This window comes from Micromesistius poutassou, assembly GCF_964030765.1.
Source record: "Micromesistius poutassou genome assembly, chromosome: 6".
Classification (NCBI taxonomy): Eukaryota; Metazoa; Chordata; class Actinopteri; order Gadiformes; family Gadidae; genus Micromesistius; species Micromesistius poutassou.
In genome coordinates this window covers 16,657,903-16,685,115 of record NC_140276.1, presented here as the reverse complement: position 1 = coordinate 16,685,115, position 27,213 = coordinate 16,657,903, and the positions used below count along the sequence as shown (strand labels likewise).

The window sequence follows — 27,213 nt, the reverse complement described above, 5'->3', positions numbered from 1 at the left end:
TAAAGAAATACCATTGTTTTCCTTTAACACTTTATTTATAGATTTAATAATGTATAAATGAAGACCTAATTAACTGTATTACAGCAATAACTAATGTTAATTAATGTAGCCTTATTGTAAAATGTTACCAGTATTGTCGCTGTAATGACGTGTTCTTGGGATATTAAAGGGGCTGCTGGCGTCCTAACTAAGACAAGGAGTAGAGACTGCCACGCAAACATTACAACCTACGCAGAATAGCTTTAGCCAGTTCCAGATCATAGCCTGATATACACAGGCCTTTGTACATTTCCTTTCACTCAATCTTACTACATAGTAAACAATGAACAACAAACAATATATAATAATGTATGCAGTATATGACAGTATATGGTATTGAAAACATACTACCAAACAAGCTTTACTTTATCACATGTTTGCATTTTCTTGAGACTGAAGTGGAAAATTATTCTTCCTCTTGACAGCATAAAGATGAGGAAGAGCCCTTATGTTGTTATTCAAAGACTTGGTCATGGTCACAGCCTCTTAGTATTGATGGCTGAGTAGGTGCTGAACTCTGAGGGTTGGACTCTCTTCTTTTTAGGTCTCTGAGAACGTAGAGGGATATCCAGTGTAGCGTAACACACGCCATCTTCATCCTGAGAGAGACAGATACAACTATTAATATAATTAATTAATATAATATAATACTAATACATCAATATCTCTGCTAAACCATTGCATCATCAACATAATAGATGGTTTCCCGTCTCAAATCAAACTATTGAACACTGCTTAAGTGTCCCTTGTTCCACCCTTATGTTATACCCTATGACTACAGGAAGCAGCTACTCTTGACTCTCAAAGAACCACATGAAGCTCTGCGGAATGTACTTCTGTTCCCGGGTCTTATAACACCTGACTATTGCTGAACATTGGGTCCATTGATGTCAACATCTTCAGCGCTCCATCATAACATGTAAATGTACTCCACACTGTCCTCTACCATTACATAAAAAATGTTCATGAACTATACGTTACCTGGTTGCTGATTGACGTTACATCTCTACTGCTGGGTGTTCTCTGAGCAACATGGAGGTCTTCAGCTTAAAGAAACACAACAGTCAATATTACGCTACAAAACCAGCACAGGGAGACAGTTACTGCTCATACAGAAGACAACATGTAGTGTAGGTGTCCTCAAGATACAGTAGATGACAGTTAACAGAGATATATACGCTACCTTTCCTTCTGCAGCGGAGGTAGATGACCAAGGATGAGAGGAGGGAGAGGAGAAGAGCAGAGGAGGGACACAGGATGGCGAGCAGCATCCAGCACTGTGCACAGTCTGCACCAGCATTTAGAGACTTAACTAAAAGATGTAATAGAAAAAAAGAAGAAGAAAAAATGTTGTTTTTTTCTAAATATATATAAAACTATATTTAGTTATTTATGGCAACATGCAGAAATACAAAATATTAAATTATTATTATAATATATATATACAGTATATATATTAAATATATATATATACCTGTAACGTAAGAGCCAAATTCATGATTTCATGTGTTATAATAATTTAGTTAAAAGGCTTAAAAATGCATTAGTAAAGATGAATAATTTCATTATGATTTGAAAGAATGTTTAGGTTAAATGAATAATTTAGTAATGTATTAAAATTGAAAACCTATCAGAATGTAAGCTTCCAATCAGAGAGCAATACACTATAAGTATAATATAAAATGGGACTTATTCAATTCAGATTGAATTCAGAGACATTGGAAGCAACATAGTTCTTTGACCGTGTGGACGGGTGAATTGTGAATATGTGAACTTTATCAGTAAACATTCTTGAAGAAGATCATCTTGCCTCACTCGCGTTTCAAATACTAGTTGCTAAGACTGATTTCAAATTGTGGTACAAAAGACTTTGAACGAAACAGTGCCACTACACTATATATAAAAATATTTAATAAACAGCTTTGTGCTAGTTTTTACCCTTTCACAATTGAATATATACAATTGTTGCATGTTGTCATAAATCACCAAAAATCTATTTCCAATGTCATAGAAAAATAATAAATCAACTATTCAATGATACATATTTAATGAATCGATCGGCTCTCTACCGTCTACAATGAACAATAAACTGATAACAAGTTACACATGAAACAATAAATACCAATATCCTGCACTTGTATCTGGAGATAAAAGCGCAGGGTATGTATAGGATTGTAATTGTAAGGGTAAATGTTTATCTCGTTAGTGGTACAAATAACTACAATGAACATTTTGACTTGATTCTCTTGATCATTTTCTTTACCTACAACTTCACATTGCTATACACATCTACACAAAGTCAACTTACCAAATGAAATCCTTGTGGTCACATTTCCATATCTGTGGATATATTTTTGAACAATCTTGTCTCCATCTATCACAATCGTTTTTTCAGTTCCACAGTAGTAGAGACCAAGGTGAGAATCAGTGATGTTCCTAATCAGTAAATTGTATGATTTTGAAGAATTCTTCCACATCACATTCAGATCAAGGGATGAATGGTCTTTATTCGCTCTTAATTCTTCCCATCTCAGAATACGTGTGGGCTGATTCTCATGAGAACAGTTCCTGTACCAAACAATATATTCACCCAATGAGTGTTTACAGTCACATTGTATAGTAACGTTTTCTCCTGGTCCCACGGTCAGCTCCACTACTGTGTAAGAGGACACAACAGCACCTTGAAATAAAAATATAAAATATGAGTCTGAATAAACACAGCAACATATGGACACTGTAGCGATGTGATGTTAAAATACCATAAATTAATCCATAATTTAAAGCTTTTGTTGAAGAAGATAATAGGCCTATACTGTACAGCATATAAAACGTATAAAACATATAAAAAGTGTATTTTTGAAGTAGAAATAATACGATTATTTTACCCCAGATGATGGGTAGAAAGACATACATCCAGCGCATGATGATGATCGGTTGAGGAGTAGAAGACATTTGAAACATTTTTGTGACGCGCATTTGACCGACAGGCGGAAAGATGAAAACAACTTGTGATTGGCTGGCCTTGTGGAAAATGTTGAGGTTATTTCTCTCTGCGTACCAGGCGAGGTTTGATTGTCAGAACATCAAAAACAACTTCTCATGGGCTGAAATTCGCAGTTATAGCAACAAACCATGTGGAGCATAAAATTCTGAATCACTAAATATAACCACCAATATGACACAAATATTCTGTTAGCATATATTAATATTATCCAATTGAATTCAATCTTTAATCATAACAGTTTTACAATACTGTGTTTTCATATGTTCTTAGCATGGCTGGGCCCAGAGGGAATCAAACCCCTACCCTATGGCAGTTTTGGCCAGGTGCAAACCTGGAATTATATTGTTGTGGCTCACTGGTTGACCCATTGCAGTAAACCTTGGATCCTTACTGTCATACACCTATTGAATAAGCAAAGGCTTTTGTACTTTCACAGAAACCCTTTTTTCAGGGTTCGTTTGATCTCTTTCTCATCTCTCCCATCCTGTTCAATTGTGTGTGCATGGGCTTTACATTTTGTCTGTTGTTGTTCATGAGGTTATGTGCATCTACATACCATTGTGTGTATGAACGTGTGTGGTTGTGTTTGTGTGAAGGTTTTCATGGTGTTACTTTCTCAGCCTGTGTCTATAGGCATTGCAGGTTGGACTAACCACAGTAACCACAACTGTTTTCAGAGGCGTCAGTATCGTCTTGACGCATTGGTGGTCATTTTATTTTTGGGTTTCTTGGTAAACGCCTGTAGAAGCAGGCAACCTCCCCTGTGACTTAGTGACATAACAAGTCTGAGTTTCCACTTCCACCATGTATCAAGGTAGATACTCTCACTTGTAATGTCACTGAGGCTGTGGAGATTTTTTTGTTTGGCTGTTCACATTATGTTTTAGTGGCAAAAACATAGGTGTCACATGCAGCACGCACAGACGTAAGCATGCAGGCCATTGAAGACACATTAACGGTTTAATTTAGAAGTGGCAGCAGTGATGAAACGGTGTGGACATTTTCACAATGGTGGAGGTTCTTATTATCAAATTATAGTTTTTCCCTTTACATTTCTAAAGGGGTCTCATTCCTTGAAACAAATGTGTTAGTTTAATGATGCAGAAAGCAGAACTACAATATCATGTAGGATTGCTGCATGGGCATCAATTCAATTCAATTCAGTTTATTTAAGAAGGGGACAGTGCAAATTAATAAAACACATGATCATACATGGGTTAAAAATGCCAGAATTAGCCAAAAGGCTATTTTTCATCAATAGCTTTCGGGTCCACCCATCGGAGTCCGACCCTCTGACTGCAGAGCTTCGATGTCTCAAAGCCTCAAAAGATCATTATTAATCGCCATCCCACATGACTCCATTTAACTACTATTTCCACTGACAATATCGATCTAGAGTGAAAGTCAAACTTGCATGAATCAATAAGATTCAATAACACAAGAAGAAAATCAGACCTGTATTTGATTAAGGACCATTCTTTTAACCAACTTGTCCCAAAGAAACCCTACATATTTCATATTATTAACTTAAACATATTAACACGCATTGCTTAATGACTACATTACAAAATCAAATCAAACAAAAGCTAAAGATGAAAACATAATTGAGTTGTATTTAAAGAAGTCAGCATTTAACCTGTGAACAGTCAGTAATATAAGCTGCAAGCAGCACTTGTGTCCGTAGGAATGAACATGCTAAAATAAACTGTATGAGTACACAGGAAACCACGGCAGCATCCTGTAGCTGAAGAACACAAACCACTGGTGGTCTTAATGTTGTCCATATAAACGGGTCATGCAATCACGTAGTAGTATACACTTTCATACTCTGAGTTTCAAATCAGATCTTTCATTAAGTGAAGGCTGAATGCAAAGCTCAACTATTTGTTCTTCTTATTCTTTATTAAGGGGCCAAGCACAAAGTGCTAGCAAGGCAACCTATTGTATTTGTTAGTGTTTTTATTATTATTCTGCCAGAAACACCTACACTGCCAAAAGCTGTAGAGGGTGACTAAAGATGAACAGTGTAATAATAATGTTACACTGAAGGTGGTGCTATAGCAATCGTTTGAAAATGCAAACTTTGAACAAGCATATCTCCTGGCCGCTTTGACTTAGTCATGCCCAAGTATGTATCTCCTCATCACAAATTAAAAACCTATAATTTCTGTCTGGAAGGATTTCCCGCCATTTTGAATTTTGGAAAAAAAACAACAACATTTCCTAAGGAGGTTTTTGGATTGAAATTAAAATCCTCTAACAGATTCCATCTATGGACCAATATCTTGCATCTGACACAAAGGGGCGTTTGTACACAAAACATTTAAGCCCCCAGGAGCCAAAAACGAAGAAAAATGGTGTGGTCTAGAGCATGTGACATATTTTAATTGTAATATTCCCTAGTGATACATTTTTACTGTAATACTCTCACATAGCCACATCCAGTAGCACCGAGCATAGTTTAGAGGTAATTTCCCCTCACAATCGCCAGAGGGCAGCACTGAACACATTTGACAAATTAAGCAGTAATACTCTCACATAACCTCAGAGGGCAGTACTGAGCACATTTAACAAAGTTACAAACATTTACACTAGGGGCAGCAACGGACACACAGAGTAAGTGAGAAAACCATAGAAGAAGTCTACTCTCACCTGTTTATAAAACTCGGACTCCGCCATTTTAGGGCAGAATCTCTTGGGCGGCGTATCGATTAGATGTAAAGCTTAGAGACGCTCCACGCGTGTTATATACAATCCCTCTCCTTTTGTTTCATAGACGATAGACAATAGACCAATAACCTTAACCAAATAAAGTGAGTTAAAAGCGATCCCGGCCTTCCCTGGACTAAAATATCATAACAAGCATGAATGGACTTAAATGTTGAATTTGATTGAGACCAACTTTGGGACTGTTGTGTTCAAAAGTTTTAACTGCTCAAGTAAGATCAAATGACCAAACATGGCCGCCAGAGCCCAAAGTGGTCCAATCAAATTTAAGGAGCCAAAAGGCAGGGTTTATTTAACCCAATCATCATACAACTTGGTGTAGTTAAAGGCACATGGATTTAGATGAATTGCTCCAAAGTTCATCCAGATTGGGCAATATTAAACAAAATAAATAAACTGAAAATGCAAGAATTGGACAGTGATATTTTCTGACCCCTTTCATCTATGTTCAAGAAATTCTGTCTATGTATGTGTCTCTTCAGGGCAAACAAATCTTCCTCGAGAACCGACTGAGCCTAGATAGTTGTTTCACCATTTGGAATTTTGTGAAAAACACTAAATAGCATAAGGATCCTATTTTTTTTTTTTACTTTGATCAAAATCCTTTAGCAGGTACCATCTATGGACCAATATCTTTCATCTAACGAGAAAGGTTGTTTGTACCCAAAAGAATAAAGCCCCCAGGAGCCAAAAACGAAGAAAAAGTGCTTTAAAACATTTAGACAGCTTATATCGACATCAAGATTGGTGCCTATGATCTGGAATCCAATACAAAAAAAAAGTTGTTCAGGATAAAAATTCTAAACAAGTTGTCATCCACACATTTTCAATTAGGTATCGAAAATTTCCATCAGGGGTTCATCGTGGAGGTTGATGCCTCAGACGTGGGCCTCAGGGCTGTCCTCTCTGAACGGTCCATGGCGGATAACAAGGTTCACCCCTGCCCATTCCGTTTCAAGAAACTCTCTTGAAGAACATCTGTCTCGCCTGTTTGACCCTGGTTCTGCTCCAAGGGTACCCACCAATATCCTTCCCCCTTCCTGCATGGTGGGGGCTGTCACTTGTGGCATTGAGAAAGGGGTCAGACAAGCAACTGTTAATGTTCAAGTACTGAACCGCTGTCCCCTGAACCGGTTGATTGTTCCTGAAGTGTTAAATAAAAAATAAAAATTGATCAGTGTCTGGCTTGGCTGCGTCTCAAGGCACATTAACAGTGTTAACTGCTGCCTTGAGTAGTTGACACTGTTTATCCTGTTAAAAGTGTGGGCAGCACAGGAACCCAATAGTTCGATGCATGCTTGCAGGCCACTGTAAATACCGGACATGTTGGCAGCATTATCATAACACTGGCCTCTGCTCTTATTGATATCATCACCCATGTCTCGCAAAACTCCAAGAACAGACTGGCAAAATCACTCTCCTCAATGACTTTCAATTGACCGAAACTTGAAAAAAGTAAGTAAGTAATCTTTATTGTCATTGTACAGACACCAACATTTTGTTGGAGCAATCCTCCAGCTGCACGATTTAATGCTGCCATCAAGAGATACATATCTCATAATGAATTTGAGCTGGTCTTTGTCTGTAACTGTCAGGATTCCCACTTGGACTGTTGCTTTTGTCTCGCTCTACCTGTTGGGAGTTTGACAGTTCTGGACTTTGTTTGTTTTAGCCATGTGGTTTTAGTCATGTGCCCGGGGTCATGCCCATGTCTTTTTTTTTTGGGCCTGCCTTTGTTCTTTCCCCACCATTGTCTGTGTTCACCTGTTTCTCATTTCGGGTCAATTAGTTTGAGTATTTAAACCCTGCCTTTTCAGTAAACTTTGTCAGATCGTCATAGCGTGTACTATATGTTACCTGACTGCCACGTGAGTGCAAATAGCTTGAAGCTCTTAGTTAAGAGATTTAATAGTTTAAAGTTTTTTCCGGTTCTGAACCCTGCCTGATTTTGACTAAGTCTTTGGCCTGTCGTCTTTGGATTATCTGCCTGTAACTGTCTGCCTGCCTGTCTGCGAACCCTGCCTGTACCTGGACTCTGTTTTGCCCACTGAACTGTTCTTTGAATAAATCTAAATCACTTAGTTATTCTGATCTGCGCTTGATTCCCGTCCTGAGTCGTGACAGTAACATCTGGAGTGGAATCCCAGCAAACACGGATGGACCCGGACAAATCAGTGAGCCTGATAGGAGCCAAGTCAAGTCATATTATGAATAGCCACATCAGGCCCAGAATATCACCATACTTAAACAAAAAAAAAAAAAAAAAAAAACTTAACCATTTAAATCTCCCCGAGGATAACTCAGGGATATGTTTGTAATGTTTGTATCGAGGTCAAATCACCTATATTTCACTCTGGTCCGTACTTATCCAAAATCGGACAATGTGACCAGCACTTTGATGAATATCAGAACATTAATTTGCACTGATTTAAAGCAGCAGATTTAAAGCAGTCTTCAGCAGCTACACAAAGACGCTTGGAGAAGCATCAGAGCACTAAGTACCATTGCCTTATTTTTTACTAAATCAACGTAAATTAACAAATCATTAGATATCTCAACTGTCAAGGAAGTGTACACACTTGATTTAACATGTTAAACCTCTGTGTTAGAAAGGCTTAATTGTTTGTTAATTTCTGACAATATGTTCATTATTTTAATTTACAGAAGCTGTGAAACTGCGGGACATTTGAGACAACTGACTTTGTTTATTCAGTGTGTTATTTTAGTCTCCATGGCAAATGCTAATATTATTTTAGAATGAATGTGAGCAAATGAAAATACACTTTTCATGCCACCACACTCTATATATACCACTTTGGTGCACCTCTCAACAAATTGGAAATAGATTGAACATGCTAACAATAAACTGACGAGAAGTAGACAGGAAAACCACAACAGCATCCTGCAGCTGAAAAACAACACTCGCTGCAGTCTATGCAGTCACTGAATCAGCAGGCCGCTTGTATTTTACAACAGCCCTCATGAATAAACGTCATATTGCTAAATATATTTTGGCAGTCTTCTTAGCCTTTTAATGTGCAATAATACAGGATCATATTGCTACACACTTGTTCATCATTGAAAACTAAAGATATGTCAACATGAATGAAAAGATTGTTCCAGCAGCATAGGAGTTAGGGTTAATTCACCAACCTCAAAAAAATAATTTCTCCACTTGGATCCTATTTTCTGATAATTTTAGGTTGAAGAGAATATAATTGAAAATATGTCCAGTATTGAGCAAGACGCTTCAGCTGCAATCTGCGAGACGGGCCCCAAGGCTTTCCTTTGGGGCAACAGCGCCCCTCAATGTATGTTCTCTAAAAGGGCTGCTTTTTGCCACTCACTCTGACTGCTACACATGGCTGACAACATTATGGAAAGGAACCCAGTGATAAAACGTTTTTCTTTACCTTTCACTTCATCTGGTCTGTTTGTTATTTTGTCTCACTCATGGAGAACTCTGAAATTCCCTATTGTCATTACATCTCAACTCTCCTCCACCCAAATCTTTTAGATAACAATAAATTATAATCTACAATTTCTGTAGTCTAACACAACCAGCTAACTTCTCTCCAGCTCTCACTCACGTATCCACCGTTCTCTTTTTGCAATAACTAAACTCTTGCGAGACTGATCCTTAAATAAGGCTTGATTTGACAAAATATCAAACAGATCAAGGTGAAAGGTAAAGAAAGGGTCCCCTTTTTAGCGGTTTACCTTCTCGCTCAATACTGGACCAATATGAAACAATGTTGCCTGCATTAGTCCCTTAGAACCAAAATGATTGCAATATAGGGTACAGGATAAAGAAATACCATTGTTTTCCTTTAACACTTTATTTATAGATTTAATAATGTATAAATGAAGACCTAATTAACTGTATTACTGCAATAACTAATGTTAATTAATGTAGCCTTATTGTAAAATGTTACCAGTATTGTCGCTGTAATGACGTGTTCTTGGGATATTAAAGGGGCTGCTGGCGTCCTAACTAAGACAAGGAGTAGAGACTGCCACGCAAACATTACAACCTACGCAGAATAGCTTTAGGCAGTTCCAGATCATAGCCTGATATACACAGGCCTTTGTACATTTCCTTTCACTCAATCTTACTACATAGTAAACAATGAACAACAAACAATATATAATAATGTATGCAGTATATGACAGTATATGGTATTGAAAACATACTACCAAACAAGCTTTACTTTATCATGTTTGCATTTTCTTGAGACTGAAGTGGAAAATTATTCTTCCTCTTGACAGCATAAAGATGAGGTCATATTGAGGAAGTAGAGCCCTTGTGTTGTTATTCAAAGACTTGGTCACGGTCACAGCCTCTTAGTATTGATGGCTGAGTAGGTGCTGAACTCTGAGGGTTGGACTCTCTTCTTTTTAGGTCTCTGAGAACGTAGAGGGATATCCAGTGTAGCGTAACACACGCCATCTTCATCCTGAGAGAGACAGATACAACTATTAATATAATTAATTAATATAATATAATACTAATACATCAATATCTCTGCTAAACCATTGCATCATCAACATAATAGATGGTTTCCCGTCTCAAATCAAACTATTGAACACTGCTTAAGTGTCCCTTGTTCCACCCTCATGTTATACCCTATGACTACAGGAAGCAGCTACTCTTGACTCTCAAAGAACCACATGAAGCTCTGCGGAATGTACTTCTGTTCCCGGGTCTTATAACACCTGACTATTGCTGAACATTGGGTCCATTGATGTCAACATCTTCAGCGCTCCATCATAACATGTAAATGTACTCCACACTGTCCTCTACCATTACATAAAAAATGTTCATGAACTATACGTTACCTGGTTGCTGATTGACGTTACATCTCTACTGCTGGGTGTTCTCTGAGCAACATGGAGGTCTTCAGCTTAAAGAAACACAACAGTCAATATTACGCTACAAAACCAGCACAGGGAGACAGTTACTGCTCATACAGAAGACAACATGTAGTGTAGGTGTCCTCAAGATACAGTAGATGACAGTTAACAGAGATATATACGCTACCTTTCCTTCTGCAGCGGAGGTAGATGACCAAGGATGAGAGGAGGGAGAGGAGAAGAGCAGAGGAGGGACACAGGATGACCAGCAGCATCCAGCACTGTGCACAGTCTGCACCAGCATTTAGAGACTTAACTAAAAGATGTAATAGAAAAAAAGAAGAAAAAATGATTTTTTTTTCTAAATATATATAAAACTATATTTAGTTATTCATGACAACATGCAGCAATACAACATATTAAATTGTGAAAGGGTAAAAACTAGCACCCATATTATATATATATATATATACAGTATATATTATATATTATATTATATATACCTGTAATGTAAGAGCCAAATTCATGATTTCATGTGTTATAATAATTTAGTTAAAAGGCTTAAAAATACATTAGTAAAGATAAATGATTTCATTATGATTTGATAGAATGTTTAGGTTAAATGAATAATTTAGTAATGTATTAAAATTGAAAACCTATCAGAATGTAAGCTTCCAATCAGAGAGCAGTACGTCAGTGTAATATAAACTGATGGGACTTATTCAATTCAGATTGAATTCAGAGACGCTGGAAGTAACATAGTTTTTTGACCGTGTGGACGGGTGAATTGTGAATATGTGAACTTTATAAGTAAACATTCTTGAAGAAGATCATCTTGCCTCACTCGCGTTTCAAATACTAGTTGCTAAGACTGATTTCAAATTGTGGTACAGAAGACTTTGAATGAAACAGAGTGCCACTACACTATATATAAAAATATCTAATAAACAGCTTGGCGCTAGTTTTTACCCTTTCACAAATTAATATATACAATTGCTGCATATCGTCATAAATCACAAAAAATCTATTTCCAATGTCATAGAGAAATAATAAATCAACTAATCAATGATACATATTTAATGAATCGTTCGGCTCTCTACCCTCTACAATGAACAATAAACTGATAACAAGTTACACATGAAACAATACGTACCAATATCCTGCACTTGTATCTGAAGATAAAAGCACAGGGTATGTATAGGATTGTAATGGTAAGGGTAAATGTTTTATCTCGTTAGTGGCACAAATATCTACGATGAGAATATTGAATATTGACCCATCTTGAGAACATTTTGACTTGATTTTCTTGATACAATAAAATGCTATTCTCTTCCCTATTTCTTCTTCAAGAATATGTATTGAAGTAATTATAGCACATACATATAATTATTTCTAATTCATTTCAATAGTAAAAATCATTCATGGAGCATTTTCTTTACCTACAATTTCACATTGCTATACACATCTACACAAAGTCAACTTACCAAATGAAATCCTTGTGGTCACATTTCCATATCTGTGGATATATTTTCGAAAAATCTTGTCTCCATCTATCACAATCGGTTCTTCAGTTCCACAGTAGTAGAGACCAAGGTGAGAATCAGTGATGTTCCTAATCAGTAAATTGTATGATTTTGTCGTCATATTTAAATAGGGTAAATAGCTTCCATTCTCTACAATATCCAAATTGTCAGGATTTTCCTTCCACTTCAGAGTAAGTGTGGGCTGATTTTCATGAGAACAGTTCCTGTACCAAACAATATTTTCACCCGATGAGCGTTTACAGTTACAGTGTAGAGTAACGTTTTCTCCTGGTTCCACGGTCAGCTCCACTACTGTGTAAGAGGACACAACAGCACCTTGAAATAAAAATATAAAATATGAGTCTGAATAAACGCAACAACATATTGACACTGTAGCGATGTGATGTTAAAATACCATAAATGAATCCATAATTTAAAGCTTTTGTTGAAGAAGATAATAGGCCTACTGTACAACATATAAAACGTATAAAACATATAAATAGTATTTTTGAATTAGAAATTATCCGATTATTTTACCCCAGATGATGGGTAGAAAGACATACATCCAGCGCATGATGATGATCGGTTGAGGAGTAGAAGACATTTGAAACATTTTTGTGACGCACATTTGACAGGCGGAAATATGAAAACAACTTGTGATTGGCTGGCCTTGTGGAAAATGTTGAGGTTATTTCTCTCTGCGTATCAGGCAAGGTTTGATTGTCAGAACATCAAAAACCTTCTCATGGGCTGAGGTGACCTGGATTTCATTCTGTTTCTGGATTAGATAACATTCAACTTTCATTGATTTCATTGATTCCAAACTCCAAAATCGCAGTTATAGCAACAAACCATGTGGAGCATAAAATTCTGAATCACTAAATATAACCACCAATATGACACAAATATTCTGTTAGCATATATTAATATTATCCGATTGAATTCAATCTTTAATCATAACAGTTTTACAATACTGTGTTTTCATATGTTCTTAGCATGGCTGGGCCCAGAGGGAATCAAACCCCTACCCTATGGCAGTTTTGGCCAGGTGCAAACCTGGAATTATATTGCTGTGGCTCACTGGTTGACCCATTGCAGTAAACCTTGGATCCTTACTGTCATACACCTATTGAATAAGCAAAGGCTTTTGTACTTTCACAGAAACCCTTTGTTCAGGGTTCGTTTGATCTCTTTCTCATCTCTCCCATCCTGTTCAATAGTGTGTGCATGGACTTCACATTTTGTCTGTTGTTGTTCATGAGGTTATGTGCATCTACATACCATTGTGTGTATGAATGTGTGTGGTTTTGTGTGGTTGTGTGTGTGTGTGTGTGTGTGTGTGTGTGTGAATGTTTTCATGGTGTTACTTTCTCAGCCTGTGTCTATAGGCATTGCAGGTTCGACTAACCACAGTAACCAATACTGTTTTCAGAGGCATCAGTATCGTCTTGACGCATTGGTGGTAGTTTTATTTTTGGGTTTCTTGGTAAACGCCTGTAGAAGCAGGCAACAAAAAACAGCCTGATAGTCCAGACCAAGCTTCTGGTTTTCTGCTTATTAACCACCGGTGTGAGTGTTTTTAGTCATTACAAGTCGTTTCAAAATCGGACCTGCCCTGTGACATAACAAGTGTGAGTGTCCACTGAGATGTATTTTGGATAGATCAGTCTACCAGCCTACCCAGTGGACTGTAGCAACTGAGTCTTATCTGTCCATCAAATATCAAGGTAGATACTCTCACTTGTAATGTCACTGAGGCTGTGGAGATTTTTTTGTTTGGCTGTTCACATTATGTTTTAGTGGCAAAAACATAGGTGTCACATTCAAAGCCTCAAAAGATCATTATTAATCGCCATCCCACATGACTCCATTTAACTACTATTTCCACAGACAATATCGATCTAGAGTGAAAGTCAAACTTGCATGAATCAATAAGATTCAATAAGACCAGAAGAAAATCAGACCTGTATTTGATTAAGGACCATTCTTTTAACCAACTTGTCCCAAAGAAACCCTACATATTTCATATTATAAACATATTAACACTACATTAGTTGTAGTTAATGACTACATTACAAAATCAAATCAAACAAAAGCTAAAGATGAAAACATAATTGAGTTGTATTTAAACGAGTCAGCATTTAACCTGTGAACAGTCAGTAATATAAGCTGCAAGGAGCACTTATCCGTAGGAATGAACATGCTAAAATAAACTGTACACAGTAAACAGGAAACCACAGCAGCATCCTGTAGCTGAAGAACACAAACCACTGGTGGTCTTAATGTTGTCCATATAAATGGGTCATGCAATCACGTAGTAGTATACAGTTTTATACTCTGAGTTTCAAATCAGATCTTTCATTAAGTGAAGGCTGAATGCAAAGCTTAACTATTGTTCTTCTTAGGCTTTATTAAGGGGCCAAGCACAAAGTGCTAGCGAGGAAACCTATTGTATTTGTTAGTGTTTTTATTATTAATCTGCCAGAAACACAGACACTGCCGAAATCTGTAGAGGGTGACTAAAGATGAACAGTGTAATAATAATGTTACACTGATTGGGCCAAAGGTGGTGCTATAGCAATCGTTTGAAAATGCAAACTTTGAACAAGCATATCTCCTGGCCGTTTTGACTTAGTCATGCCCAAGTATGTATCTCCTCATCACAAATTAAAAACCTATAATTTCTGTCTGGAAGGATTTCCCGCCATTTTGAATTTTGGAAAAAAACACATTTCCTAAGGAGGTTTTTGGATTGAAATCAAAATCCTCTAACAGATTCCATCTATGGACCAATATCTTGCATCTGATGAAAAGGGGCGTTTGTACACAAAACATTTAAGCCCCCAGGAGCCAAAAACGAAGAAAAATGGTGTGGTCTGAGCATGAATGGACTTAAATGTTGAATTTGATTGAGACCAACTTTGGGACTGTTGTGGTCAAAAGTTTTAACTGCTCAAGTAAGATCAAATGACCAAACATGGCCGCCAGAGCCCAAAGTGGTCCAATCAAATTTAAGGAGCCAAAAGGCGGGGTTTATTTAACCCAATCATCATACAACTTGGTGTAGTTAAAGGCACATGGATTTAGATGAATTGCTCCAAAGTTCATCCAGATTAGGCAATATTAAACAAAATAAATAAACTGAAAATGCCAAAATTGGACAGTGATATTTTCTGACCCCTTTCATCTATGTTCAAGAAATTCTGTCTATGTATGTGTCTCTTCAGGGCAAACAAATCTTCCTCGAGAACCTATGACTGAGCCTAGATAGTTGTTTCACCATTTGGAATTTTGTGAAAAACACTAAATACCATAAGGATCCTAGTTTTTTTTTTACTTTGATCAAAATCCTTTAGCAGGTACCATCTATGGACCAATATCTTTCATCCAACGAGAAAGGCTGTTTGTACCCAAAAGAATAAAGCCCCCAGGAGCCAAAAACGAAGAAAAAGTGCTTTAAAACATTTAGACAGCTTATATCGACATCAAGATTGACGCCTATGATCTGGAGTCCAATACAAAAGTTGTTCAGGATAAAAATTCTAAACAAGTTGTCATCCACACATTTTCAATTAGGTATTGAAAATTTCCATGAGGGGTTCATCGTGGAGGTTGATGCCTCAGACGTGGGCCTCAGGGCTGTCCTCTCTGAACGGTCCATGGCGGATAACAAGGTTCACCCCTGCCGGAGAAATATATTATATTATTATATTCTGCTCAAAACCAATGCGCTTCACTTCCAAATGGTGCTGTATGGCCTAAATAACCCTATTTAAGCTTAGTTACACGTTTGCATTGAAAGGGACTGAGTTATCAACTTTTCCAGTTTTTATGTGTGCAAAATGCTTTTCAGAGCGAGAGAAGCGCTTTTTGACCAACAATGTGTTTTTGACCCTAACATGTGAATTGTGCTCAAAACCAATGCTCTTCACTTCCAAATGGTGCTCTATGGCCTAAATAACCCTATTTAAGCTTAATTAATCTACATTTGACAAACAGAATTCACAGTAGAACCGACAGTGAAAGCAACATGTACTTTATTGGGCGACATGTTTGGACAATAGGAGTGTGGCTGTCACACTCCACCCTGGTAGCTTTTACTGGGCATCCTGTATGAATTTTTTTGAATGGTTTATTGCGTAGTTTGGTTTAAAATGCTTCACAGAGCAGATGTTCCAGTGTCTGTGTGTGCTGATGGTTAAAGCAGCCTCACCCAGCACCAGTCTTTTTAGGCTGACTCTGGCCAGTTGAGGCTGCTCTAAGTTAGAGTGTGTGTGTAACCATCAACCACACACACTTGATGAAAAACTATTTTGATCCTTTGTGGTATAGTTGTCTTTGGCTAGGTATGACTGGGAGAGTGGCAAATGTTCAACACGTTGTTTATTCTCCATGGGGTCCATGGGGCATCCCCCGAACACCGGTAACACAACAGTTTATATTGGAAGTGGGCGGAATGGTAAATAAGCCACGCCTACAGGTGCTAATTTACCCAGGTAAACCTTTGGTCTCTCTTGGCTTTGACGGAAATGGCAGAGTGGCCATGTTTGTATTTCTTTAGCCTATCTATAAACTCATAAAACCTTATATGGTGTTGTACATTATGTGGAGAAGAAACCATTCATAACTGTTGTTAGCTTGAAACATGTCATCAGAAATAGCATAGACTCAAATAATTTACATGACACTCCAGGAGGAATTGTATTACAACATAACATTATCTTGTTCCAGGGTGTTCCAATAGAACAAAACAATGTTGCCGCTATTGCGTCTAACGGCCACAAGGTGGCAGACAAACCTTGTACTAGTCTGACCACTTTACTATTATGAAAGATTCTATATTTACAAAAGAACACGCAACAATAATATACATTAATATATATTTTATTGTTGTATTTTCCTTTGATACATATTTTATATACAAATTTCGATATATAAATTTCTCTCTCTCTCTCTCTCTCTCTCTATATATATATATATATATATATATATATACTATCTATACATCTTTTTCATGTAGATAGATATATTTAATATCATCTTGACAAACATTTGACTTGACCAAGAGAGAGTGAGTGGAGGGAGATATAGGGGGAGAGAGAGCAGAGAGGAGAGAGTGAGGAAGGGAGAGAGGGAGAGAGTGGGGGAGAGGGATGGCTCTTGGGATTTAAACTGTCTCTGCTGGCCAACGTCCTCCGGGAGCAGAGAGGCTGCTGAGCTGCAGCTGGGACGCAAAGACAGCATTTTTTCACCTAGAGGTTGCTGGAGGTCATCCAAACACACACACACACACACACACACACACACACACACACACACACACACACACACACACACACACACACACACACACACACATACAGACATATATTTCTTGCTGGTAAAAATCCTAAGATTTGTTGAGGGATCATTTTGCCAACTGTGTACATTACACGTTTCTGAAAAATAATCAAATTGACAGACAGGGTTAGGGCGAAGAAAGGAATGACTTCCCTTGTTTTTCAGCAACCTCCTTTTCACCAGGTGTATGCGATCATCTACAGCCTACAACCTCCAGTCCTTTCATTCATGTACCTTCAACCATGCAGCCCGGGAAACTAAGCTTCCGAGTGCCCTTTGACGGTACAACTATATATGGGTCTGTTGAAGGTGGCATTGCTGTTTTTAGGCTATGATAGCCATAGGATAGGATAGGTATATTGTATTGTATTTATTTATTTATTTTTCTTTTCTTTTCACCTTTGGTTGGTAGTTTGGTAGCCAGCGTGCTTGTAAGGTTGGTTTGGACAGGGGCCTCTGAATATGTGTTTTCCTTGGATTTTGGCACAAGGGATTATAACATCTGATCCTGTGTATTAATGAAATACTGTATACTACTATACTATATACACTAGTATTCTATATATACTACTATACTATATATACTATACTATTATACATTATATACTACTATACTATATACTACTATACTAGATATTCTAATACTATATACTACTATACTAGATATACTACTATACTATATATACTATATTATACACTACTATATACTATTTATATATTTATATACTACTATACTATACACTAATATATACTACTAAACTATATATTCTCCAGATGGCTTCCTGTTTAGTGCAACAGATATACAATATCTTTGGTCTCAGTGTGTGTGTTTGTGTGAGTATGTATGCGTGTGTGTGTGTGTGTGTGTGTGTGTGTGTGTGTGTGTGTGTGTGTGTGTGTGTGTTTATGTGTGTATATGTGTGTGTGCATGAGTGGATACTAGTGTATTCGGGTCTTGTTCTTAACAGACGTGGAAATACATTTCTGACAGGTAACACATTTTACATATACCACAAATGTGTTGTATTGATTCCAGATGGCATAAACTTTCTTTCAGAACAATATTTTCCACAAAAGTAACCAAGCTTCCTTTGCAAAAGAGTAGCAGAGGTTGTGCATCTATACAGTTGTGAGTTTCCTGAATTATGTGGTTAGAGGGTTTAATGAGGATTAGTCTTTGGGTAGAAAATAATCCAGCAGATTTATTCTTGGTCACATGTCCTTCACTCAATCAATCCAAAATAACAGCATCTTGCCCTGCTACCCAACAAGGTAGACCAACCTTAGAAAATAAATTAACAATACATATTATGAAGCCAATGCAATTTGTCATTGCATTTTGTGTGTGCGCCAATTAATATTACCATTCCAGGGAATGCGTTGGCAGACTTTGTGACTCTGCAACACACAACAAACCGATAAACATGTGTGTATTGAATTATATTATATGGTGTCCTTATTGTGAAATAATAATACTAGTATGTTGTGAATACAATCATTACGATGCATATACCCACTCAAAATTAATCTCATGGGATTGGTAACGCAGGCTAGAGCGCACCTCTGTTACAAAGTAATCACCGTTTTGAGGGAGTGTGTTCCTCTAATCTAGCAGGATAATTGACATCAACCACAATACATTATGCCATTAGGAATTCAAAGGCAAAGTCATTTAGGGCATTAGCTGCTCCATATATTAGTACTTTAAAGCCCTATGGTACACATTAACAGGTCTTTCTGACTCCTTCCATTGAAAATATGTTGAAGATGCACAATGGTGAGTGAATGGTGAATGTTCATGCTTGCCAGATTTTTTTTTGGCAAAACCCACTACAAATTTTATAATGCTGTTTTTACTTGAAAAACAATTGTAGATCATACATTAAAAATTTGACAATGATTGTGTCATAGAACCACTAGTGAACCTAGGGCCTGAATAATATCTAAGGTAACACTTGTGCTTTTTCGAGGGGTCTCATTCTGCTTATAAGACTCATATTCATCCAAGTGAATGTAACACCAGGGCTTCACAGGCTCTCTTCTAATGGGCCCCCAACAACCAATGGAAACGCTTTAAACCCCCGGGGGAAAGAGGTGTTCTTGGGAAGACAACTACGTGGGAGGACTTTAAGGTAGCCAATAGCTGCTGGTGCCTCTCTCGCTTTCTCTTTTCAGTGCGTGTCTCTCATTTCTTCCCCCATTCCTCTTTTGTCCCTCTTGGGACGATATGATGTCATGTCTGAGTGACCCCTCCCCTCTTTAGATCCCACAGGGCATTAACCAATCAGCCAAAGTGCTGCCTCTCCTACTTCCACCAGGCCCCTAATGCCCTGGACCGCCCCCATGCCCTCTGACCTATTAGCTGGCCATTATCTACCCAGTGACACATCACTACCGCCATAACCCACCCCTGATGTGTGTGTGTGTGTGTGTGTGTGGGTGTTTTTGTGAGGAAGAGAGGGGGATAGAATATATGTGTGAATGATAGTCGCAGGGCATAGGCCATAGCCATACCTCCTCCTTCAGTCCTCTCTCTCTCTCTCTCTCTCACTCCCCTCTCACACACACAGACACACACAAACGCACGCACACACACACACACACACACACACACACATACGTTATCATAGCCACAGGGGTCTTGATATGAGAGAATTATTAAATGTGCTTTATAACACTTAAAAAAACGATTAATCATACTATCCAGTGCGTGCACACACACACACATATACTGCACACACATATACACGCACACACTCACACACAAACACGCAAGTCTGGTTTGTTATTTTCAACCACAAACCTATTTCTTTTGCTTTCGGTTTCACAGGAAGGAATTATCTTATTATATAATAGCAGGCCTGATGGACAAGTTGCTCCTCCACACTTAGTAAGGGGCCGTATGGGACATTATTCAGAACTAGCATGCGCATACACATATGAAACCAAACTCATTCACATACTATCCCGAAAACCTTGCACACATACAAGTGAAAAGCTTTTACATACACAACTGAAACACTCTCTCACAAACAACTGAAAAATGAAAGATTTTGCATGGACTACTGAAATGCTTTTACACACACTAGTAAAATGTTCTCATATACACAGCTGAAAAATGTCCTCTTACACACACATATGAAACCATTCACATACTATACTGAATACTTCACACATACACAAGTGAAAGCTTTTACATACACAACTGAAACACCTTCACTCAAACAACTGAAAAGCTCTCGTAACAACTACTATTTGAAGAGGAAGGCGTTTCAATTGAACAGGAAAACGTTTCAGTTGAATAGGAAGGCGTTTCAGTTGAATAGGAATGCCTTCCTGTTCAACTGAAACGCCTTCCTCTTCAAATGCCTTCCATTTTCACTGATATCCTCACACACATATAAGTGCGTGTATGCGCATGCTAGTTCTGAATAATGTCCCATACGGCCCCTCATAGCCCGCAGCTCACACACACACACACACACACGCACGCACGCACGCACACACACTGCACACACGCACGTGTGCACACACACACAGCACACACACACGTGCGCGGACGCAGACGGTGGAAGACAACGGCAAGCCATCCTCCAGTTCAGACCTCTTCCTCGTATCCATGTGTGTTCCTGTCTTTTGTCACTTGTTTGTTTGGCACAATGATGATATGAGGCACAAAACGGACCACACTTACTCAACATGTGCTTTATTAAGACTCAATAAATGGGTTTCTAATGCTTTTATTAACAACTATAAGAAACTCATAAGACTATGATTAATGTTATTAAGCAATCAATAAATAGTTAACACATTTCTTTCTTCTTATAAGTGCTTCTAAAAGTCTTATAATCTCACAAACATGTTTATTACGTTATTATTAAAACGTATAGATAATCGTATTAACACCAATAAATGTTAATAAGCACATAATAAGGGTATTATTACCTATTAACTAAGGCTTATTACAAGTACCTAAATAATATCACTCTCCTCCTTGAGCCTCCCGAAATGTCATTACACTTTGTTGCTCAAACTTAATATTACTCTCCTCCTTGAGCCTCATGAAATGTCTTGCGATATTGATAACCCCCTCCCCCCTGCCGACTGTTTTAGTTTTATTATTTTGTTAATTTTTTTCTGTGACGGCTATGTGTGCCTGTAGGCTACTGCTGCCTGTCTTGGCCAGGTCACTTGAAAAGGAGATGTTTAATCTCAATTAAGTATTCTTAAACTCTTAAACTCTCACGTCAGGTAGCTAATGTACAATCCACAATCTTGCCCTCACACTTCTCCATCTCCCCCTCCCCCACACAAGCCCATGTTTTAGGTAGTATTTTCTGTTTCTATTTCCGTAGGAAATGTAAATTACCTTATATGTGAATGAGGAGTAGAAAGTCTGTATTTCTCACACCACTTGAGTGGGCGTGTTGATGACACTGCGGTCTGAATTTGCACCCTAAATGATAATCAGCCTTTTGTTCGCTGAATGGATAAAAAATATTTAAATGTCATTTAAGAGTCATTTAAGAGTCATTCGTGGTGAAGGCTAAAAGATAGGTCTTATCATAACCCTAAAAGTACACATCATACAACGAAGCCTGAGTTTTGATATTTTCAAACCAAAACACACTAGTGTGACAGTGCCGCACTTATCCCGCCTCTTGCGAACTTAGACCCTACGTCATATACCGCCCCTTGCAAGCCCACCTCCCTAAACCCCCAGTTGATTATACTGATGTCTGAACGACATCCATGTCAGCCTATCAAGCATGAATCACCATCATGTGTGAATCACCCTTGGGATCGAATCTTCTGATATATATAAGTGCATATATATAAATGCAGCGATATTAAGGCTTATAAGGAGAAAATTATTATGCTTGCTTCATTACGTAATAGTTGAACCAAAATGTTATACGTTGCAACATTATAGGCAAAATGTTATTAATTATATTATGCACTCAGAAATGTGTTACATTATCGACCAGGGTTTCCACATAATAGCTATGGGTTTAATTACAACTAATAGTTGAGCATGCGCAACGAGCGCACGGAAACTCTAGTCAGTTTTACAGTTTAGCTTCCAGCTTTTGTAACAATGTATTTCAGCACTTTGCTTCTTCAGGTAATGCAATTCAGCATCAGTCAGTTTTCGATTTCAGCTTCCAGGTTTTTCAGCAGTGCATTACAATACATTTGACCTTTCAGATTCTTCAGTTCAATTCATTTTACATTTCTGCATTTTTAGCAATGCTTTGCGCTTTTCATTCAGCTGTCACTTTATTTGTTTCCAACCATTTTATTTTTTTTAAATGGTGTGCATGTTTACTCCATTTAGACTTTTGAACTCTGTTCTGTGATGACTTGATTTAAGAAATTTAACGTTTCTTTATGTCTTAATCTATGTGGCTTTATTAAAACATATTTTCAACCTCACTTTGTACTACAGCACTCACCACATTTTTTGAAGGAAATGCATTTTCTAGTATTGATTGTGATTTACATTTTAAGAAGCAAAACTAACTACCTCCCTCATCTTACCCACATAAAACAGATAATTGTTCAAAGGTTGTGCAATTAAGAGAAGACAAGAGACTGAAGTTGATGGTTTCTATGTTTAGTGTCTGATTTCTGTCCAACCATAACTCAACTCATCCACACTCAACTATCAATCTTTGCATTGGCTATACAACCCTCAGCTGAATTTAACTGAAATATGGTTATGGCTCTTAGCAGATGCCTTTATCCAAAGCGACATACACAAAGATCATAAAGATCACAGGCATTTCTATGCACAGTAATCCCTTATGCTAGTTTCAGATAGTTACTCAATTGTCATAATCACTATCTAACTTGTAAGCCATGACCTGTTTAACATGTTAAATAACTTAATTAAATGTATAGCTATATCGAGAAACCTTATCACTTGACCCTTGGCTACTAGATTCCGTCATAGACAATGATATTTTAGAAGCAGCTACTGGCACCTTTAAGGACAATTCCGGTATTTTGAAGATTGAGCCCCCTTTCTGGTTTGTCTCGGATGAAATAGAGATGTGCAACTCACAAGTGGTTAGTGGCGTTCGTTGATGTTCCAAATCAAGTATTGTAGCGAAATACAGTTTCTGTTGTGTTTTATTTGGCCTTTTGTAAATCCCATTGAAACGGAAACTGGGCCGGAAGTAGAAGTCTTTTCACTCAGTTCTCTGTATCAACAGTAGGGCTAGACTGAGCAAAAAGACTACAACCTTTCCGTTTCCGGTCACCGAGCAATGAGTCTTCCAACAGAAATCAATGGATTTACAAAATGCCAAATAAAACACAACAGAAACTGTATTTTGCTACGATACTTGATTTGGAACATCAACGAACACCACTAACCACTCGCTGAGTTGCACATTTCTGAAAACGAACGTTTAGGGTTGTTTTAAGGACAGGTTTGTGAATGCCCATAGCCAGCCATTTTGAAGCAGGCAGGGTGATTCTAAATGAGCCAAATACCCGAGACAATACCAATAGTCAAACCTGCAACCTCACCACTAGATATCACTAAATACAACACACTGCACCTTTAGCACTACAATCATTCGCAATGTGCAATTGTATTTAAAAACGGTTATTTGTTAAATTCTTCTCTTTTTGCTTTTTTTTTAGCACCGAATTCCAGTCTGATTCTACAGATTCTAGCCATGGCCCCGTTAGCTTACATCAGATATACTGTATGTACACCATAACTTTAACAACCATATTTAAGATGTGAGTGGCAATAGGAAAAGTAAAAGGATGAAAATTATCAAATAATCACTGTTAAAACCTGATTCCTACATTTGCAAATACAATAACCTCTGCTCTTACAAAAGAAAATATGTTAACAGGTAAAAATAGTAACAGGTGGTTCTATTGCACTTCTCAGCACGTGTACACATTGTGCTGGATATAGATATGGGACTCTGCATGTCATACTTATTTTTGCATTTTTCTCTTTGCACATTTTTTCTATCTATGTGTGGTGGCATGTGTGTGTGTGTATGTGTGTGGGGGGCATATTTAACATAACACTTCTTTCTGTAATATGACAGCATGAACTCTTTGAATATATAAGAAAACCTTGTTGAAAAAGTCTTCATTGAGAAACACACAGAGCTCGGCACACATCGTCCAATCAGCACTCTGCATCAATGTATAAGATAATTATAGTATGTAAAGATAAACCACGACAGGGTGTCCCCTTATTGGAAAATAATGACAGATTATTTCTTGGCCGTTGTTTTTAACGATGGATTCTGGGCACATTCAGAACGGTCAAAGTCTGAGGTGTCCTGATATTGAAAAATAATGCATTCACATTTACATTTAGCAGAGGCTTATATCCAAAGCGACTTACAAGGGTTAATGCACACATTGACACACTGATGGCGGAGTCAACCATGTATGGTGACTGCCATCTCGTCAGGAGCAGTTAGGTTAGTGTCTTGCTCAGGGACAAGACACTTTTAGGGATCAAACTAGAAACCTTCCGGTAAAAAGTCAACCTGCTCTACCTCCTGAGCTAAGGCGACCCCAAGAATGCACACCCTTGAAATGTTATTGACCAATAAGAATCAAGCATTTAACAATACTGTAGTATAAATGTCCATACACCGCTCTCCATACATCTAAAACCTTCTGATGGAACATGTCCTCATTCGTCCATGATCAGAACGGGAGGATGCCCAGTGGCAGGTAGCTGTGCTGGGTCTTTCATCGTCTCTCACAGTGGCAGCGAACAGCAGGCTGTTGTCAGAAGCACCGTATCCCTTTCACGGCTCTTCGTCTCAAAGTGCTCTTAGCTAGCTGCCAGCTTAAAGCTCTCCGTTCCTTCAAAATACTTTTTTACTGTTGCCTCTTGGCGGGAGACTCAAATTGGTAACAATGGGATAATATGTTTGCTGCCATGAGATTGAAAGCTGTCTGATGTGTTAGGATGACAGAGGTGGAGACACAAAGTGGTTAGTATCAGGGAGAGAGAGGTAACACTTTAGGGCGGCAAGGCGTGAACCACACTTATACAGACAGTCACACAAACAAAAACTGATACATGCACCAGCACACACACACACACAAACACACACACACTAACACAGACTGCAAAGATCATGTGGTGCAAGCTGTTCAATCTATAGTTGAACCAAGCTTTCAAACAGGGAACTTTTAACATTTAACATTCTTACATTCACTTTCACAAGAATAATTGTCTTGACATTATTCAAAAGCACTTAAGGTATCCCTTTGAAATTAATATAATATAGTCATGAAGAATTGTGTTAATGTGTGTTGTGTGTGTGTGTGTGTGTGTGTTTGCACATCGCGTACGTGTGTGTGTCTGTATGCATGTCTGTGTGTGTGAGTGTGCATATCTGTGCATGTGACTGTGTTTATGTAAGAAACCCCACATGTGATTCAGTCAGGGAGTTTTTGGCTTGTAGTTGTTTTCAATAATCTCTCTCTTCCTCTCTCTGTCTCTCTCGCTCTGTCTCTCTCTGTTTATCTCTCCGTCAAGCTGTTTCCCTGGGCAGATGCCTTCTTTCTACACACATTTATTTTAGCGCAGTCAGGCCTTTTGAGCAATTTGTGTGATTTTATCTAAAGTCAACAATCCCTCACTTTGAGTTTGATTCACAATTTGTCTCTCTCTGTCCCACTTCCTCTCTCTGTCAGCCTTTCTCTCTCTCTGTCCCCCTCCCTGGATGACGGTGATCTTCTGGCAGAGCTTTAATGAAAGAACACAGGGGACCAAAAGAGTAATTAGGTTAAGGAAGATTTGCATGTCCTCTTCACACACACGCACGCTTGAACGCATACATAGATATACACACGCAGACTCAAACACATACACACATGCTGCTTCCTTTTTAAATCATATTCACTTTGTCTATATCTCAGTGTATTATGTGTATGTGTATGGGTGTGTGTTAGTGTGATGTAGTCAGCCACAATAGACAATCCTGTGTCATGTCATGACACACACACACGCAAAGACAGACATACACACACAGAAAGACACACACACGAAGACAAACAACCACACACAAAGACAAATCTTTCTCTCTCACACACACACACACACACACACACACTCTCTACCTTTCCCCTCTCTCTAGGGAGTAAGAGATAGCAGCCATTACTGTCAGCCTTGTCTGCTCCTAATTGGCTGGGATCGTAGCCCATAAGCCCGATGGGAGGGCCCACAAATTCAATTAAACCACTTGATTCTCCTCCTTAAATATTTAATGTCTCGAGCAGGAAACAGAGGGACATGCCAGGCAGGGCAACACTTCCCGAATAAAATCCCAATAAATCATGATCACCATGTATGTTTGTCTGTCTGTCTGTCTGTATGTGGGTAGGTATGTATGCTTGAGTGTGTTTGTAAATGTGTGTGTTTTGTGTGTGTATGTATGTATGTGTGTGTGTGTGTGTGTGTGTGTGTATTTTCATACAGAGCAAGATCATATGGGTATGAATATAAAAGTGTCTGCCTGTAAGCAAATCTGTGTGTAAGTTTGCATGCTCAGTGTGTGTGTGTGTGTGTGTGCGTGTTTATGTAGGCGTGTGTTTTTGTGTGCATGTGAATGTGTGTTTGTTTGCATGTGAATGGGTGCATGTGTGCGTGTGTGTGTCCCAGTTAATCCGAGGGGCTCAGGGGAGAGTGACTGGAGCCATCAGAGGCTTTTCTCCTCATCCCGC

The 27,213-nt window shown here is 38.2% G+C and overlaps 2 protein-coding genes across 2 annotated transcripts; both read right to left on the bottom strand.

Moving 5' to 3' along the window:
* Positions 1–515: 515 nt before the first annotated feature.
* On the bottom strand, positions 516–2,991 carry LOC311345260 (uncharacterized protein; the record flags this gene model as incomplete). The annotated part of the gene is made up of 5 exons (XM_084469625.1): positions 516–638; positions 1,021–1,085; positions 1,223–1,351; positions 2,348–2,746; positions 2,925–2,991. The coding sequence occupies 5 exons, from the start codon at positions 2,989–2,991 to the stop codon at positions 516–518; spliced, it is 783 nt and encodes a 260-aa protein (XP_084325751.1).
* A 7,113-nt stretch (positions 2,992–10,104) lies between these two features.
* On the bottom strand, positions 10,105–12,721 carry LOC311345259 (uncharacterized protein; the record flags this gene model as incomplete). Its single annotated transcript, XM_084469624.1, has 5 exons — positions 10,105–10,227; positions 10,610–10,674; positions 10,812–10,940; positions 12,109–12,483; positions 12,685–12,721. The coding sequence occupies 5 exons, from the start codon at positions 12,719–12,721 to the stop codon at positions 10,105–10,107; spliced, it is 729 nt and encodes a 242-aa protein (XP_084325750.1).
* Positions 12,722–27,213: the final 14,492 nt, after the last annotated feature.